The 15,756-nt window shown below is 38.5% G+C and overlaps 1 protein-coding gene and 1 pseudogene across 5 annotated transcripts in view; one reads left to right on the top strand and one right to left on the bottom strand.

The window, feature by feature from the left end:
• Window positions 1-15,756, bottom strand: part of GOLGA5 (golgin A5) — a 41,026-nt gene that overhangs the window by 24,685 nt on the left and 585 nt on the right. For 2 of the 4 annotated variants that reach the window (XR_003796014.1, XM_029238972.1), the window contains exons 2-6: window positions 13,570-14,146; window positions 6,542-6,769; window positions 5,435-5,654; window positions 4,873-4,996; window positions 2,081-2,284 (exon numbers count right to left, since the gene is read on the bottom strand). Coding sequence is in view for 3 of the 4 variants with exons in the window: in XM_029238972.1 (XP_029094805.1) it covers window positions 2,081-2,284; window positions 4,873-4,996; window positions 5,435-5,654; window positions 6,542-6,769; window positions 13,570-14,116 (1,323 nt within the window). In the remaining variant the exon portion in view is untranslated. The remainder of the gene's footprint in view (window positions 1-2,080; window positions 2,285-4,872; window positions 4,997-5,434; window positions 5,655-6,541; window positions 6,770-13,569; window positions 14,147-15,756) is intronic. The other 2 variants (XM_029238973.1, XM_029238974.1) reach the window with 2 other exon arrangements.
• LOC114904731 lies at window positions 8,634-9,316 on the top strand (annotated as a pseudogene). Its single transcript, XR_003796015.1, has one exon. The product of XR_003796015.1 is annotated as a non-histone chromosomal protein HMG-14 pseudogene (transcript).

Raw genomic sequence — 15,756 nt, 5'->3', positions numbered from 1 at the left:
ATTTTTTATAAAAGCCTCTTCATCATCTACATCTCGCCATCCCACTCCTCACCCCTTCGATGTAGTCAACAATTTACTGAGAACCTACTAAGGGCCAGGCACCATGCTGGGGATTCAATGATAAACAAGACAGACATCCAGCACCCCCCTAACCTCTTCATGGCTGCCGCAGTTCTTATACCCAGATCTGGTCATGCTGCTCAAGTCCTCTGAAACCTCCCCACCCCCTACCATCACCTAAAGGATAAAATCAAAACTCCTCTGCACGGTATGCAAGGCCTTCCACAATCTGGCATCTGCTGTCATTGAGTTTTCTCTCCCATCTCTTAATCTCTAATACTTGATGCTCTAGCAACGGAGAACTAGCTGCAGTCTCCTAAATACGCCATGTTCCCTCAGGCCCGCTATGCTCTGGCACAGGCTGTTCTACCTGAAATCTCCTCCCTACCTTGAGTCTTCCTACTCATCCTTCAAGTTCCTCTTCATACAGCATCTCCAGTGATTCCTGACATCTCCAGGTATGTTTTAAGGACTTCTTCTTTCAAGCTCCCATAGTACTGCATCAATAATTTCATTTTATCAATTGCCTCAGTGTTGTCCCACTAAACTGAATGCTCCCTTAAGAGGACACATCTTTTGAGCTCGGTATCCTCGGCACCTATCAAAGTGCCTAGTGAATAGTTAGGTGCTCAATTAAGTACCTCTTAGATGAATTAACAAATTACACTGATACAACACAAATAATTAGAAAGAAGAGTTTAGAGGAGGTGAATATGATATTTCACAGAGGTAGAATAAAAAAGGGGGTCATAGCCAATAGGAGGCAGGCACTAAAGGAAAAAGGTGGAGTCAAAATGCCACTGCAGTTTCAAGCTTCACTGCCTAGGAAGGTGGCCATATCACTTATGCAAACAGAAGAATGGAGGGGAAGCTGATTTGGGGGTTGGGCATGGCAGGCATTCAGAAACCAGGTGGGAAGCTGGAGCCATGCTGAAGTCACATCAATGACAGAAGCAGAGTATATGACAAAGCAAAATAAAAAAGAATAACGAAAAAGGACAGAAGAAGAGGACCCAAGAGAAACAGCAGTAAAGAGAAGACAGAGAGCTAAGGCAGTACAAGTAACATTAGAAGGCAACTTTCAAGAAGGTAGGAGGGTTCACAGGGTCAAAAAGCTATACCAAAATCAAAGTGGATGAAAACTAGTAAGAGGACAGAAAGCATTTAGGTCACTAAAGACTTTTGAGAAGACAATTTCAGAAATGTAGTGGGGACAGAAATTACATAAAAGAGTTAAAGTTAACATTCTAAAATGAAGACAGCAGATATCATACGTCTGGCAGATGTCGCACGTCTGGCATTAAAAGAAAGGAGAAGGACAGGGAAATGGATCAAAGTGGTCAAAAGAGCCAAAAGCAATGTTTTTAACAGTTGTTATGTTCTTCCTTGTTGATCCTCTTTTGAATTTTTCAGTGACTGGTCTAGGCCTCTTCCAGCTCTCAGATCTCCTCTCCCAGCTTTTTCCCCCTCCCTTAGATCTAAGACTGTAGTCATCTAATGTAGCTTTCAACTTCTCTTTCCTTTGCCGTTCTTATCAGAGTGAAGACGTGCCCTTTCATTTTTTTGAGGGGGGGGATAATTCTTCCGCCTGTGCATTGATTCCATCTCATTTAAGCCCTTTCTCCGTAAGTCTGTCCTCTTTCTTCCTCTGTATCTTTCTCTCTGCTGCCTTCTTCTGGCTCAGCTTGCTCAACAGCACATGGTTACTTAGTGGAAGAAAAAAGACCAGATCTTGAAACACCTAACTGAGGAAAAAACATTGCTTTTGGTGATTAAGGTGACAGGTTGAAGACCTGAACTAGGTAGTGGCAGAATGAATTTTTTTCTTAAAAGGAAAAAAGTGGTAGGAACAGGAGACATTTCATCTTTTTTATAATATTTCTAAGAAGAGCAAGACACCTGAAGCAAGCCAACCCAGTCAAACGGGAACAAAGTATCTCACAGATCTATAAAAAATCTCAGAATGTCTCTCGGTCATCTGGCCTATCTTAACATTCACACAAGTGCATCTCACGCTTACCTGGAGTATTCTAGTAGCTTTTTGCTTGTAGTCAATTAATTCCTGCTTAGAGGACTCCAAGTTGGACTTAAGCATTTTGATTTGCTGCTGTAGCTCATCCGCTCTCTTCTTCTCATCTGAGTATTTTCTTTCCGCCAGGGTAACTGCTTCTGCCAAATTCTGGCGCTCCGCTCCCATTTTATTAAGGCGTGCAGAAAACTCACTCTGTGTCAAAGTTTATATTATACTTATTATATCATTTTGCTTTGAGGTATACTTTACAACCATCCATTTAGATATCTTATGGGATTTATTAGCTCAGCCCAACAACATAACAGGGAGGTAAAAAAAGTTCTTCATTTGTTAGGAACTGAAGAACAGGAACTCTAAGGTTGTGGTTCCCAAACATGGCAATTCATCAAAATCAGTGAGGGAGTCTGTTAAAAATACAGCTGCCCAAGGCCTTCCTTGGGCTTAACTGAATTGGAATTTCCAAGACTGGGCTTGGGAATCTGTTTTTTAAGAAGTTTCCCAGGTGAATCTGGTCACTTGGATACTAGGTCTGGTCTGACCTAGCTGACAAATGAATAAAGGTCTACAGAAAACTAGAAAGTCTATTAGGAAACAAATGGAAGACACAAGTACACAGCTACATCTTTTCTAATATCATGGCTAATGTTTTTCCTTTATTTCAGTTTTTCTAATAAGCTATTCCCTCTAATTTTTTTAGCTTAAGAAACTTTTAAAGTACACTCTAAAAAACACATGGTCTGTCCCTTAGCCTAAATTTAGTTCTGAGAATTATTTATATTTTACCCTTATTTTCAAAAGCTCCCATCACCAAAAAACTCAGAAGGTGAGACAGAAGTCAGAAAGCTTTCATAGTTACACGCCAATAACTAAAGCCCACAAACCTTTGATCCAATATTAACTCCTGTTTGGAAGGAAAGGAGCAAGAGGACCACTCAGTGAGGCACACTGAGCATGTGAAATGTGTCTGCAACTGAGAAGTGCATTTTTAAGTTTGTTCATTTAAATTAGTTTAACATAAATACTGAAGCTCAATTCAATTAATAATAGGTTTATGGAGATATAATTCACATTCCGCAGAGTTCACCCTTTTAGGATGTACAATTCAGTGTTTTCCTGAATACAATTCAGCGTAGTGTTCTCAGAGCTGTGCAACCACTGCCATTATCTAATTTCAGAACATTTTCACCGCAAACAGAAATCCTCTACCCATACGTCCCCCTCCCTCCCGGCCCCTGGCAACCATTTATCTACTTTCTTTCTCTATAGATTTGCCTATTCTGGACATTTCACACAAATGGAATCAACAAAATGTGGCCTTTTGTGTCTGGCTTTCTTCACTTAGGATAATGTTTTAAAGGTTCATGCATGTTACAGCATGAGTCAATAATTCATTCCTCTTTATGGCTGAATGATATCTCCTTGTGCAGATATGCAACATTTTGTTTACCCATTCAGCGACTGATGGACGTTGTACTGTTTCCAGTTTGGGGCCCTTGTGAATACTGCTGCTGTGAACATCCATGCACGAGTTTTCGTGTGGACACCTGTCTCCAGTTTCCTTGGGTATATACACACCTCGGTGCAGAATTGCTGCAGCATATGGCGACCCTATGCTTAACTTTTTGAAGAACTGTTATTCTGAGTATGTTTAGAACAACTTTTTCACCTACAAATTTTATGAAATCTAAATACACATCAAGTATTTCTAAAGAAAATTTAGTGAATGAATTGAGATGTGCTGTAAGTGTAAAACACACCATATTTTAAAGAATCAGTATGCAAAAAAGAATGTAAAATATCTCATGAATAATTTTTAACATTAACTACATGATGAGATGATAGTACTTTGGGATATTTTACTGTGGTATATAAAATATATTAATAAAAAATTTTAAAAGCCTATATTACCTGTTACTTACTTTTAGGGCTGAACTATTTTCACCTGTTGAAAAGACAGTGAGCCAGAGGTTCTCAGCCCTGACTACCCATCAGCTACACCCGCAAATCGTGTAAATCCAAATCACCAACACCTATGCCCTACCTCACACAATGGGATCTGACTCCCTGGGAATGAAGACTCAGCATCAGAAAGTATTAAAACCACACAGGAGGTTCTAATGTGTAGACAGAGCTGAAAATCACTAAACTAGATGCAAAAATTCACTTAAGTGTAAAACTCTAAATAAACATTATGTACAACTTTCTCTTGAAATAACAGAACCAGATTAAGTTGGAATCAGAAAAAGCTTAAATGAAAAGAATGAGATGCCTCAAATCAGCTTTTCTTTTTTTTTCTTTTTTTTTGCGGTACTCGGGCCTCTCACTGTTGTGGCCTCTCCTGTTGTGGAGCACAGGCTCTGGACGCGCAGGCTCAGCGGCCATGGCTCACGGGCCCAGCCGCTCCGCGGCATGTGGGATCCTCCCGGACCGGGGCACGAACCCGCGTCCCCTGCATCAGCAGGCGGACGCTCAACCACTGCGCCACCAGGGAAGCCCTCAAATCAGCTTTTAATCAAATAATGGTAATGCTGGCTGCACAACCAAATTAAATGAAAAGATGTATATATCTAATGAGTATTAAGTATTTTAATTGTTTTTCAACATAGAAAATTAAATTTAGCAAGGATCAAGCTAAATTTTCAAATACTTAGTTTTTGCCACAGAAACAGAATTTTCTGAAATGCACTGCAGAATTTTATTACAGTAAATATGTTAGGAACAGTGTAAAGCGATTCCTCCTCATCCAAATAATAAAAGAGCCCTGCTGTCCCCATTCTAACCTGCATTTGTTTATAGCTCTCCTGCTCTCTCTTCAGAGTGGCATCTGCTTCGTGCAATCTCTCCTGAAGAGTTTGTAGAGCTTGATTCTGCAGGCTACTACCTTCGCTGTGATCCTGCATTATTCTAAAAGAAAAGACATCACTTGAAATAACTCATTTCCACAGTATACAAATGAAAAGGTAGAATAATTTTTAGAGCACTGGCATATTAGCACAAGAAAGACGGTTTGACTAAAACCTTCTTAGAGAAATCTTTTTCCCTTTTAATGGACTGTAACCTATATCTTTAGGCATCCAAATATAAGCACATGCCACACATCATTGTATGTCAAAAGATTAATGACACTGCTCTTCAAATATTTTTAAATTCAGAATTTGCTAACAATGCATCTCAAGATTCATATAATAAATCCATTTTAACCACACACATTTCCAGCATTACCAAAAGCCACATTTTCTCTCTTGTAAATTTACAAAGTTAAATTTTGATACGACAGTATTTACTACCATGTTTATCATTACTTGCACTGATAAACATTCTAGCTCATTTTCTCATAGCTACCGTGATTTTTCACTCTGTAAGGCCTCCAGTGCTTCTGTGCGAGTATTCAGCAGCTGGTCAGCTTCCTGGAGTCTCACTTTCAGTACAGCCAGCTGGGAATCCTTTGCAGCCACCGCTTCAGTCAGGTCGTCCACTTGTGCTTGAAGTTCTCGAGTTATTCGATCACTCTTTGAATGGTCAACATTCCACTTTTCAACTCTTGCTCTTGCTTTGTTTAGTTCTTTAAAGAAAAAAAGAAAAGGAAAGAAAATTCTCCATACAAGTAAACACATCTTTCTCAGAGCACACAAAGATTCTCCTCTGAATCCCTTTAGTACTTATTGCCAAAATTAGAAGCTTACAAATATCTTCAACTTTTTTGCTCCAAGAGGGACCTCCATTTTCCAAGGCCAACATTCATATCTATATTACAGTTAATTGGTTGGAAACAGGCATGAAGCTAGCTGCTCTTCTACAAATGTCTTTTTCTGGAGACATGTCATAAAGCATTTGGGAGCCAAAATCAGTAGACAGCCGAGAGTTCACAAGACTAAAATGGTCAGTGGATTTCTGGAGTTCTGCTACAGATAGGAAAGAATGCACATCCAAATCAAGGGTAGACGATGTACACCCCAGTAAGACCAAAAGAAACAAAAACAAAACCTGAAGATAAACACTGGAAAGAAATGTTTCTTTCAATTACTGTGGCAAAAAGATATTCTTTTAACCTAGAAAATTGGTGCAGAAAGAGCAATGCAGTGCAGAGTGCCAACCAAAAAAAAAAAAAATTAAATATTGAAGCAAACTGTACAGGGTCTCTGGAAAAACTACTTCCCTGTCTAAATTAGTCTGGGTTAAAGTGAAGCTTCTTCTAAAGTCAGTCTAACAAGGCTTACACTATCTTCCTATCCACGGCTTCTAAAGAATGACCAAAGAGGCCAGTGTTCTGTTTCAGGTGGGTGGGAGGATGACTGTTCCCATTTCCAAATCTGGGCCCTATATTTCTGTGAAAACACTATTTTACAAGTCCCATCTGAAATCCTTCTAATAGTTTAGATATAATCAAGTTTTTAGCTTATTTTTGAAATGCTAAATTCCTAACCCTGGGTAATTTAAATAAGGCTCTACCCTCTTGAGTTTCCTTGGATCTTTGAAGTAATGAGGCCATTTCTTGATTTAAAGACTGAACCTCATTCCTCAGCAGTTGATTCTCCAGCCGAAGATTAGATAGTTCATGTGATCTCCCGTCATCTTCAGGCACTGGGTTGCGATCAGCACAGGCAGCACCTGAGGATACATTTTCCTTTGAAGAAATCTCTTGGCCTGCATGGCCAGAATCTGAATTATTAGAGGCTTCTGTAAAAAAAGCAAATACATCTTTGTTACATTGGAATGCTCACTATATATGCACTAGTAGCTTACTGTGGTAGAATGCCTTTTGGCTCAAGTTGACTGTTATAGCTAAAACACCATAAAAAGTAAACTTAAATTTTTAATAGACTTCCCTCTGATGAAATTTCGCTCTCATACATACAGCCTATAGATCTGTAAGGACCCTCGAAGTCTGGATACACTGAACAAATGGTGATAAAGAAAAGATACAAGAATACAGTTCTGGGAAGGGGAAAAAAAAAGCAGAGAAATTTACGTGGTTGGGTTTAGGTAAACAAGGGTTTTTGTCCTCCCTTCCGTCTATGAATCATTTTTGAAAAAAAGGGAGAAGTTTCAACATTGAAAATACTGGAAAGGCATAAAAGAACAGCGGTGAGTTTCGAGGCAAGGAGAGTAACAACAGGTCAGAGCAATTTGTTATATACCAAACTGGAGTCTAAACTGCCTTACCCAAAGAGATACTCATTAATTCAGATACTCATTAATTCAGTTTCATCTTGGTTTTGTTACTAAATGTGATGCAAATACACTTTTTACTTACTCCAAAAAAATTAAGTATGTGCTAAAAAATGAACTATATCTAAATGAAAAAGTTCTCAACATCTTTAGTGATCAAGGAAATGCAAATTAAAACCAAAACAAGGACCAAAACACACCTGCTAGCTGGCTAAAATTAAAAAGACGACATAAAATGTTGGTGAAGATATGAAACAACTGGAACTCTTATAGACAGATTGCTGGTGGCAATATAAATGACATAAACACTGTGGGGAAGTATTCACAATTTCTTATGAAATTAAACATGTACCTACCTTTTGACCCAGTAATTCCATTCCTGGGTATTTATTGACCAGAAATAAAAACATTTTTCCACAAAAAGACAAGTACAAAAATGTTCATAGCACCTTTATTCACAAAAAACAAAAACTGGAAAATCCCCAATGTCCATAAAAGAGACTGGGTAAATTGTGGTATAATACTACAGTAAAATACTACACAATAAAAAAGAATTATTAATATACTCAATAACGCGAGTGAATCTCACTAACATGCTGAATAAAAGAAGTCAGGTAAAGTATTCACACTATATGATCTCACTTTTTGCTGGCAAACGTGAAGTTTCAGAACAGACAAAAATAATCTAAAGGGAAAAAAATCAGAACAGTGGGTGCTTGGGGGATGGGTGGGGAGATTAGCTAGAAAAGGACATGGGCACTCTCTGGGGCAAAGGAAACATTCTTTATCGTGATAAAGGTGTGGGTTTCATAGGTGTAGCCATTTGTCTGTACAACTAAGATTCTCGCATTTCAATAACGTGTAAAAATGATGAGACAAACAGGGAAATTTGAATACTGACTAGATATTAGATGATACAAAGGAATTATTAATTTTATGGTGATAATGGCGTGACTGTTCATTTTGAAAACTTGTATTTTTTAGAGTTAATAAAATATTTATAGAAGAAATGATATGAGACCTGTGATTTGCTCCAAAATAATTCTGTGGTGGGTAGAGGTAAAGAAAGAGATTGAAAATGAGATGTTATAAATGAAACAAGAATGGCTATGAGCTGTTGATTATCATCACTGGATAAAAGTTAATATGGGGGTTGAGGGGAACCATCAATCTCTACTTTGGTATATTTGAAATTTCCAAAATAAAGATTTTTTTTAATGAATAAAAATTGAGAAAATTTTAAAAATTATTTTTAATTTTATAAGATTTTAAAAAGAAATAAAGTATACATCCAAACCTGTAAGATATATCTAAAGTAGTATTTAGATATTTATAGCCTTGAATATTTACATTAAAAATGACAGGAAGAAGCTCGGGTGGGGGGAGGAGTGGCAGCGGCCAGGCAGCCCAGCTTTGCAGGCTCTCAGCGCGGCCCGCAGGCACCCGGCACGCGCCGACCCCGCCGCCACGATGCCCAAGAGGAAGGTCGGCTCCGCCGAGGGGGCGGCGAAGGAGGAGCCCAAGAGGAGGTCGGCGAGGTTGTCAGCTAAACCGGCTCCTGCAAAAGTGGAAACGAAGCCAAAAAAGGAGGCAGGAAAGGATAAATCTTTAGACAAAAACGTGCAAACAAAAGGGAAAAGGGGAGCAAAGGGAAAAGAGGCTGAAGTGGCTAACCAGGAGACTAAAGAAGACGTACCTGCAGAAAACGGAGAAACTAAAAACGAGGAGAGCCCAGCTTCTGATGAAGCAGGAGAGAAAGAAGCCAAGTCTGATTAATATCACACACCCGGTCCTATCAGTGGTCCCTGTCTCCCCTCTTGTACAATCCAGAGGAATATTTTTACCAACTATTTTGTAAACGCAAGTTTTTTAGTAGCTCTAGAAATATTTTTTAAAAGGAGGGAATCCCACCTCATCCCATTTGTTAAGTGTAAATGCTTTTTTTAAGAGGTGAAATCATTTGCTGGTTGTTTATTTTTTGGTACAACCAGAAAATAGTGGGATATTGAATATGGGAGGCTTTGATTGTCTTGGGTGTCAGCTTAACATTCCACAGATGGAAGGTAGCTTTTATATCCTATAATACAAAGCACACTAAATGTCAGTTTGGAGTCAGTTGTGCATTTAATGTCTTAAACACTTTAAATTACTTCTCTTCCCATGTTGTTTTTGGTAGAATTGTTTCCTAAAGCAAACCACTCACCCCTTGATCTTGGTTCTCCTGGGCAGAATTTTGTGCACTCTGTAACATCTTTGGTCGTGGTAGTCCAGTTCTTCTAGTAACTGTTAATGTGCTGTGAACGATGGACAATTTGAGTATGTAGTGTACATGATATTAAATTGTGAATTAGTGGGACTTACGATATAAGAGCATTATCAATATTTGAAGATATTGGTACTTGACATCCTGTGAAGGAAAATTTGCCTCCAAATTTTAAGCTGGAAAGTCACTGGAATAACTGTCCAGAAAAGATTCACAACTGCATGATTTTTTAGATTTTTGGTACGTATGTTGAGAATTGTGTACAAATTGAAATGTCTGTGTACTGATCCTCAAAACAGCCAATAAAATTTCAATTTTTTATGAAAGAAAAAAAAAAAGAAAGGTAGGGGGCTTCCCTGGTGGCACAGTGGTTGAGAATCCGCCTGCCAATGCAGGGGACACAGGATTGATCGCTGGTCCCGGAAGACCTCACATGCCGTGGAGCAACTAAGCTCGTGTGCCGCAACTACTGAAGCCTGCACACCTAGAGCCTGTGCTCTGCAACAAGAGAAGGCACTGCAATGAGAAGGCAGCGCACTGCAAGGAGAAGGCAGCGCACCGCAACGAAGAGTAGGCTCTGCTCACCACCAACTAAAGAAAGCCCGCGCGCAGCAACGAAGACCCAACGCAGCCAAAAATAAGTAAATAAAATATACTTTTTTAAAAATGAAAGGAATTAATGAGTTATGCACCCATCATAAGGATTACAAAAACAGCAAAATAAACCCAAAGAAAGCAGAATAATAAAGATCAGAAATTAACAAAATAGAAAAGAAACATATTAGAGGATCAACATAACCAAAAATGGTCTTCTGAGGGAGACACTGTAAACTACGTTATGTCAATAAATTTTTAAATGTACATGATGATGAAACGCATCAAACTGTATACTTTAAAAATGTGTAATTTACTGCATATCAGTTATACTTCGTTAATGCTCCTTTAAAAAAACAAACATTTAGCAGAGTGCCAAATACTGGTATTCTTCAGGTGGTATTTGTGATCAAGCTTTGATTTCTGCAGGGTTACTATAAGTGATCAGTGTCTGACTGTGTTAAAATTTCAGCTGTGACATTATTTTCCTGAAATTAAGTAAAATAAATATAATCCTCCCGAAAGTATATGAAATAGACAAATTCTTAGAAAAAAATATAACTTACCAAAAACAGATTTAAAAAGAAATGGAAAACCAATTGAATCAAAGTTAAATCTTCCACTAAGAACACCCCAGACCCTGATGGTTTCACCAGTGAGTTCTAGCAAACATTTACTGAAAGTTAAGTTTGGTTTTAGGTTTAAGTAAATCAACTGATTTATATACCATATTAATATTAAGAAGAAAAATCATGATATCTCAATACATACATGAAAAAAACACTGCTAAAGTTCAACATAAAAACTCAAATTAGAAATACACAGAAACTTCCTTAACCCAATAAAAAGTACCTATGAAAAACTTAACACAAACTGAAACACTCAAAGCATTCTCTTTAAGACAAGGAACAAGGCACAAAATTGGTTTTCAAGTACAAGCCAATGTAGTAAGGCAATAAAAAGAGTTTTTAGAAAGATAAAAGGGTTAAGCAGAAAACAGTCATTATCTACATATGGTATTATTGTGTTGTTGACAATTTAAATGAATGTATAGAAAAATATGAAGCTTAAGAGCTATCTTAGGTTGGGGTGTGTGTGTGTGTGTGTGTGTGTGTGTGTGTGTGTGTGTATTTACAAAAACCTATAGACAGCAACAAACAGAAAGTAAAAAATTTTAAAGCATACCATTTTTAAGAGCTTTAAAAAATATAAACTACCCAGGAATAAATCTAACAAAAAGTATGCAAGACACTTATGGAAGAAACAATAAAATCTTAATGAAAGACATCTAAAAAATAATTATACCATGTGAGTAAGTTAGAAGGTTCTATGTTGTAAAGATGCTGATTCTCACCAAACTATCTGATGTCAGTAGAATCAATGGACTCCTAGTAAAGACCAACAGAATTTTTGTGGAACTTGGCAAGCAAATTCTAAGATGCATATGGAAGTACAAAAGTCCCGAGAATAGCCGAAACATTCTTGGAGAAGGACAAGGTGGTAGAATCTGCTCTTTGAGATATAAAGACATATTATAAAACCACAGTAATTAAGACAATGTGGCACTGACACAAAGACAAATAAACCAATGAAACAGAATTAAGTGTCAGAAACATACCAACATATAGATGGATATTTGATAAATGACAGAGGTGGTACTGCAGATTAACAGGGAAAGGAAATATTTTCAATAAATGGTGCTGGGGTAACTGATTTCCATTTGGGGAAAAAAGGGAACTAGATGCCTACCTCACACCATACATAAAAAACAACTTTAGGTAAACATCTAAATATGAAAGGCAAAAGTATAAAACCTTTTCCTATAATACAGAAAAATACCTTTATGACCTCAGGATAGGAAAAGATTTTCTAAGACCCAAAAGACACAAACCATAAAGAAAAAATTGAAAATCATTATATTAAGAACTTCTATTGAGACATTATAGAAAAAGGATAAAAACAAGGTAAAACTGGAGGAGGATGAGAAAGAACTGCCATCTAGAACATAAAAAGAGTATCTATGAATCAATAAGGAAAAAGACATGCTTCCACAACACTCTGACCATACCTCAACTGCTCCATTTACTATATTACATGTATATTATCTGTGTCCATGTGTATCTCATCTAATAAACTATAACCCATTCACTTCTGTATCCTGGCCCAATAGGGTCTCAATAAATGTTTGTATAATTAATCAAAAGATAGTTGAGAAGAAATTTAGGATTGTTCATACCTAGTTAATTAACTGCTAGTGCCCAAAACCCGTCTCTTTACCACTTTTTTATCTTGAAATACAAGAAAGATTTTATTCACTAAGAGCCAAGACTGTGGAAGAAGCTAAAAGGTTTAAGAACATAACAAGCTCCCATGAGCTATCAGCTCTATAAAGAATCTCTGCAAGGACCTATCATGTTTATTGTTATTTTAAAATGCTTCCTAGGTACTCAAATTAGCCACATTACCATGTAAACATCATTTTTTGCAGGTGAGAAGATGTACATGTTGAGGTAATTTCATAGCAAATTAAACAACTGAAAACCAGAATTCTAACTTCTTACTTCACTACTAAATCAATGCCTTTAACCCTCCAACTCAGATCAAAGTTCAGTTTCTCACACTTTACTTTCAGGGTAGGCAGGGGGAAAAACACACCAAAAAGCTCCCAATCCAGAATATAAGTGAAGTACAGCCGCCTGTTACTTTTATAATACCAATGACAGAAAGAAATGAATTGGAGATAGTTCCAAATCCAAAACTATATGTTTCCTTTCAGATTTCAAAATTTTCTTCTTTATATCTTAAAACATCTTAGAGAATCATTTTGGATATAATTTAAGATGCTGGGCTGAGGACTTCCCTGGTGGCGCAGTGGTTAAGAATCTGCCTGCCAATGCAGGAGAGACGGGTTCGATCCCTGGTCCGGGAAGATCCCACATGCCGCGGAGCAACTAAGCCCGTGTGCCACAACTACTGAGCCTGCGCTCTAGAGCCCGCAAGCCACAACTACTGAGGCTTTGTGCCGCAACTACTGAAGCCCACGCACCTAGAGCCCATGCTCCGCAACAAGGGAAGCCACCGCAATGAGAAGCACACACACTGCAACGAAGAGCAGCCCCCGCTCACCACAACTAGAGAAAGCCTGTGCGCAGCAACCAAGACCCAACACAGCCAAAAATAAATAATAAATTAATTAATTAGTTAAAAAATAAGATGCTGGGCTGGGTAAAGTTACAATAGACAACATTCAAAGGTCCCTACTGTAACCGTATATTGGCTAATAGTATTCTATGCTGTCCCCTTATTTACACCACACACTTCAGAGAGCCTGCCCTTGAGCCAGCAGGGACAGGTAACAAAACAAAGCATGACAAATGCTACCAGAACATTTTAGGCTATGATGACATCCAATTTGGTTAACTCTAAAAGAAACAGAGGACTGATTAACTACCGTGGCTTTGGCTCCCAGAAGGATGTTCTTCAATGGTTTTGACGGTGGTTACTCTGGTGTTCTCAGAGCTGACGCTTGTTGTCCGAGAACTCTGCAAGACAGGTGTTTTGCCCCTTTCTTTTTTGATTTCCACTTTCCCAGTAGGCTCCTTCTGTGAACTATTAAGAAAATCAAACAGCAGCTCATCATCAGGTTCTGACTTTTTTCTTCGAACAAACTGGGATGAAGGCCTAGGAACAGATGCATTTTCAACAGGATGGGAGGCCTCCACCGATGTCCTAGATCCTAGTTTCACATTTGCAGTCCCAGCTAAGATGGTGGCTTTTTGATTCCTAATATTATCAGCTGCTGAGGAAATGTAAGTAGCTTTAGGTCCTGTCTGGTAAGTCAAATCTGTATTTTGCTGGTGAAGTTCAGGATAGTCAGTATTTTTGCTATCAACAATGCCGCTGGTGTTCTCTTTTCTACTGAGAGCTGTTGCAGCCCCTTGATCAACTCTGTTTAAAAGATCCTCTGCCTTTCCAGCAAGATCAGCAAACCAGGACATGATGGCAGCAGAATAATCCTATTGGTGAACCTGTAAAAAGGATATAAAATGATCAGTGTGGCTTAACAGCAGAGCACCGCGATTAAGACCAGGCTCTAGAGACAGATAGTCCTGGGTTGGAAAGCCTGACCCTGCCTCTTACTACGTAACTCCAAGCAAACTACTTGACTGAAACTGAGAAACTTCACCTAGAAAATGAGGAAAATAAGTGTACTTACTTTACAGGATGGTTTTAAGATGAAATACTACATTTAAAAAACACTTTGAAAAATGCCTAGCCCACAGTAGGCACTCATTTGAGTAGTTGCTACCATAATTACAACTACCACTACTACTGTTATTCCTATTTCAACAAAGTGTAAATACTGCAGCGCTATCATGGATAATTTAGGTGTGCATATACACGTCTAAAATATACCTTCAATAATTTGGATTCTCAGTACCTACTATAGGCACATTAAGCTAAGTTCAGAATAAAACAATTACGATCGCACATTCACTTGATGCATATATTTGGGTACTTATCCAGTGCCACAATAAATCAGGATGATGATGAAATAACTAGTTTCCATTTCATAGAAGAGTAGCATATAAAAAAGTCAACAACCATTTCTTGAATGTGCACATTATTCCTTTTGCCTGGAGTGCTCTTTCACAGTTAACTTTTTTTTTGTTCTTGGTCTTCACCTGAACGTCATCTGCCCCCCAAATGGCTCTTTTGTCCCATCTAAATTGGGTCCTATCATTCTCTGTTCACACACTATTCTTTTCCCTCACATCCCTTCATGTTTTATATGTATTTTTTTCCCCTGTCTCTCCCTCTTGGGGAAGGAGAGGGGGGGAGTGGGTGGATAAACGCCACGTCTGTTTTGCTCACCAATGAATTCTCAACACACAGCAGGCACCCATAAATACTGCTGAATGGAATTAATTTTTATGTTAGGTGCCCTGCGAACGTTATCTTTAGCACACATAATTTTCACAACCACATTGTGCGGTAAGTAGCAATACCCTTTTGTCACAAAAAAAATGGGGGGAAAGGTTTAGAAAGATCCCAGAGTTTAGACAGCAGCTCAGACAGGCAAATCTAAGTCAGCCAAACCCACTTTTTAACCCCTGCGTTCCCCATCTAGCCTGCCAGTATCTGAACAACCTCAAGAAGAAACTCACCCTCTAAACCTGTTCCTTACAAAATGGGATGATTACATGCCCGTGTATTTCACAGAGCTTATGTGAAATCCAATGAAAATGGAAGTGACATGCTCCATAACATATAAAACTCCCTACAGAGTATGTCTCATTCCCGAGTAAACACTGGTGGTAAGTAGGGAACAAATGATCTCTCCTAATAAAGCAATCAAAACATACGTATTAACTTATATCTTACCTCTCACTGTAAAGTTTTAAAGGGTTTTAAAACAAAAGCCTGTGCCTTAAGATTGAGTACCCAATTAAATGTTAAGATGGGCCCTAGGCACTTGCCCCGCGGACAAAAGAACAACTCTAGCAGACTTCCGAGGTACAGAGCCCTCAAGAAATTCCGCCCAGTAAATGACCCACGCCGAGCTGAAGAGAGAGAGGGTGAGAGCGCAAGGGATGGGGATGGGGATGGGGATGGGGATGGGGATGGGGATGGGGAT

This window comes from Monodon monoceros, unplaced genomic scaffold (genome assembly GCF_005190385.1).
Source record: "Monodon monoceros isolate NGI ecotype Baffin Bay Population unplaced genomic scaffold, NGI_Narwhal_1 Super_Scaffold_21, whole genome shotgun sequence".
Taxonomy (NCBI): domain Eukaryota; kingdom Metazoa; phylum Chordata; class Mammalia; order Artiodactyla; family Monodontidae; genus Monodon; species Monodon monoceros.
This window is presented reverse-complemented; position numbering and strand designations above follow the sequence as displayed.